The following is a 3,034-nucleotide window of genomic DNA, read 5'->3' as shown; positions in this document are numbered from 1 at the left end:
CTCAAGTTAGTCAGAATTGCCTGAAAAATAAAGCAAATATTTAAATACAGTAACCTGATGGGGTGCAACAATGCAATGGGGGTTGGATGAAAATTCAGCCCCTCTCACCTCCTTGTTCTCATTGATCTCAATCTTGCAGTGCTCACCGGACACCCAGGGCAGGCGCATGCGGATGTCACACTCAGATTTCCTGGGTGGGGAAAAAACCCACACTTTGAAGCATTTCAAGGCATACAAAAGGCAGAAATATCTGCTAAGGATTAGGGATTTCCCAACCTTTTAGCTAAGAATTGTGCAGCAGCATGATACTTCCTTGGATGTGAAGAAAATGAGCTAGCTAAAGGCTTTGGAAAGTGGGGAATAATAGGTCACACTGGGACAGCTGCAGAGAATCAATGGGAGGAAACGTGTGTCCTCAACATAAGGACACGCAACTGTTGGAACAAGTCCAGAGGAGGCCACAAAGCTGATCAGAGCATTGGAGCATCTCCCCTATGAGGACAGGCTGAGGGAGGTGGAGCATTTCAGCCTGGAGAAGAGAAGGTTGTGTGAAGACCTCAGAGCAACTTTTCAATATCTGAAAGGCCTACAAGGAGCCAGAGAGGGACTCCGTGTTAGGAACTGCAGGGACAGGACAAGGGGTAATGGGTTCACACTGAAAGAGGGAAAGTCTAGGTTGGATGTGAGAAAAAAGTTTTTGCTGTGAGGGTGGTGAGACACTGGCTCAGGCTGCCCAGGGAGGCTGTGGCTGCCCCAACCCTGGCAGTGTTCACAGCCAGGTTGGATGAGCCTTGAGCAACCTGCTCTGGTGGGAGGTGTCCCTGCCCAGGGCAGGGGTTGGGGCTGGATGATCTGTAAGATCCATTCCAACCCTTAAAGTCTGTGATTCTATGAAATGCCCAAATTCTGGACAAAGCAGATCACAACAAGCTGGGAGATGTGTACAACAAACAGCTGGTGGCTTGAGATGACTTATTTCCCAAGATTTGTAAAATACTTTTAGGATATGTAATATCTACAGCTAAGTCATAGTCATTCCTGAGCACCCTCAGGACAGAGAACAGGTGGCTGGACCTCTGGGCTCACCTGGAAAACCAATTCTATGCCCTCTTATAAAACAAGTTTTCTCTCACTAACAGCTTAAGTCAGTGTCATTGATACTGAAGGGCTTCTCATGGACTTTCACTATGGAATTTAATCCTGGAGTGAGTAATTTCGGCATTTTTAGGCACTGGAACGTGCTGCCCAGGGAGGTGGTGGAGTCACTGTCCCTGGAGGTGTTTAAGGACAGACTGGACGTGGCACTCAGTGCCATGGTCAGGCTGACAGGTGATGTTAGGTCATAGGTTGGATGTGATCCCAGAGGTCTTTTCCAATCTTAATGATTCTGTAATTACAATTATTTAAGGATCTCTCAGTCAGTAAAGCATGGAACAGACCCAGTTTAAGAGAAGTAAAACTACTTTATTTGCACCCTATTCACAGTGAGATAAATTAGTTGAGTAAAGAAGTAAAACTACTTTATTTGCAGCCTGTTTACAGTGAGATCATTTACCCAACTCTTCACACACACTGTCAAGGCATATTAATTTTATGTTTACTATAAAATAACTGGATCAAGCTCAAACCCCACTAACACTCAGCTAAGTCAACATGAGTTTCAAGACCGGAGAAAGAGGTAAAAGGTCTGATGAATTTTCAATATTAATTCTAAATATTGGTTGACATATTCCATTACAAAAGAAAGAAACAGGAAATTGTCTTCACTAGTCAATTACCTGCAAACTGCCTGTGGATGAGAAAATGTCATCACAGCCTGTCAGCTGGGGATTACTTTTAATCCCTTCCCCAGATTTCTTTTGGCCAGAAACTCCAAATAAACAAACAAACAAATAAATGGTAGTTATGGCAAAGAAAGGGGAAAAAGCAGTGAAGAGCTCAAACTGAGCCTTCTAGTCTTACAATTAACCTCAGTACCAATATCACTTTCCCTCCCTGTGCACCATAAATAAACATTAAAAGCTCTGCAGGAAAACCATCACTTGTTTATTTCCTGTAGGTAACAAATTCTCACCTTCCAAACAAACACAAGGTGGAGGTGAGTGGGAATATAATTCCATCTGTGCCATTCCTTTTGATCACCACAATCTTCCCGTAACGAGGCATCTCAGGGCAGGAAGAGCCTTACCTACAACAGAATTCCAGATTACTCATCCCAAATACTCATCCCAATGATGCTTTTCATATTTATGAGAGTAAATCAATGTGATTTCTTTTATGGCTGTCCAAGAACTATTTTCCAAAGGACAGCACAAGGCTCTCAGTGCTGTTTACATGTGTTCGCACAAGGCTCTCAGTGCTGTTTACATGAGAGCCTGCACATTTCCCTGTGCAGAAAACTGGGAATGTTTATGTAAACTCTGTTAGGCTGTTTCTAAGGATTCCAGAGGTGTTTGCTACCTAACAGAGCCTTGGAAAAGGTTCGGGGCAACACAGACTGTGTTCTAGCACCTAAGCAACTGAACTCAGTCCTCACCTAAAACTAAGTATCTCAGTCTCTTACCTACGCGGAAATTGTTATATTTCATCTTAAAATAAAGAGAAACTGAATGACTGGCAGACAGACAACATGGGGGAGTGGGGGCAAAGTAGCCACCATGGACAGGGCAATAACCAGCATGGGGAGTGCAATAGCCACCATGGGGCAATAGCCACCGTGGGAGGGGAACAGTCACTATGGGCAGGGAGGGGGAGCAATAGTCACCACTGGGGGTGGCACTAGCCACCACGGCGAAGGGGCATTAGCCACCTTGGGGGGGAACAAGCACTACGGAGGGGAGCAATAGCCACTTTAGGAAGAGGGCAATAGCTATCATGGTAAGAGGGAACTGAGTCACTGCAGGGGAGACAAGGCTTCATTTTTTTTGGGGAGAAGGGCAAGAGCCACCAGGGGGAGGGCACTAGTCCCCGTGGGGGGGCAATAACCACCATGGAGAGGGGCAATAGCCACACCATTGGGGTGGCAACTACCATG

The 3,034-nt window shown here is 45.4% G+C and overlaps 1 protein-coding gene across 1 annotated transcript in view; it reads right to left on the bottom strand.

Moving 5' to 3' along the window:
* The window catches only part of MKI67 (marker of proliferation Ki-67), a gene marked incomplete at its 3' end in the record, with an annotated part of 17,520 nt that extends 15,354 nt beyond the window's left edge, over positions 1–2,166 (bottom strand). The window contains exons 1-2 of the mRNA XM_009078242.1: positions 2,075–2,166; positions 109–190 (exon numbers count right to left, since the gene is read on the bottom strand). Coding sequence (XP_009076490.1) covers positions 109–190; positions 2,075–2,166 — 174 coding nt within the window. The remainder of the gene's footprint in view (positions 1–108; positions 191–2,074) is intronic.
* Between the last annotated feature and the right edge of the window lie 868 nt (positions 2,167–3,034).

Source organism: Acanthisitta chloris, unplaced genomic scaffold (genome assembly GCF_000695815.1).
Source record: "Acanthisitta chloris isolate BGI_N310 unplaced genomic scaffold, ASM69581v1 scaffold2267, whole genome shotgun sequence".
Taxonomy (NCBI): domain Eukaryota; kingdom Metazoa; phylum Chordata; class Aves; order Passeriformes; family Acanthisittidae; genus Acanthisitta; species Acanthisitta chloris.
The sequence above is the reverse complement of the archived record's forward strand: the minus strand, read 5'-3'. Positions and strand labels throughout refer to the sequence as shown.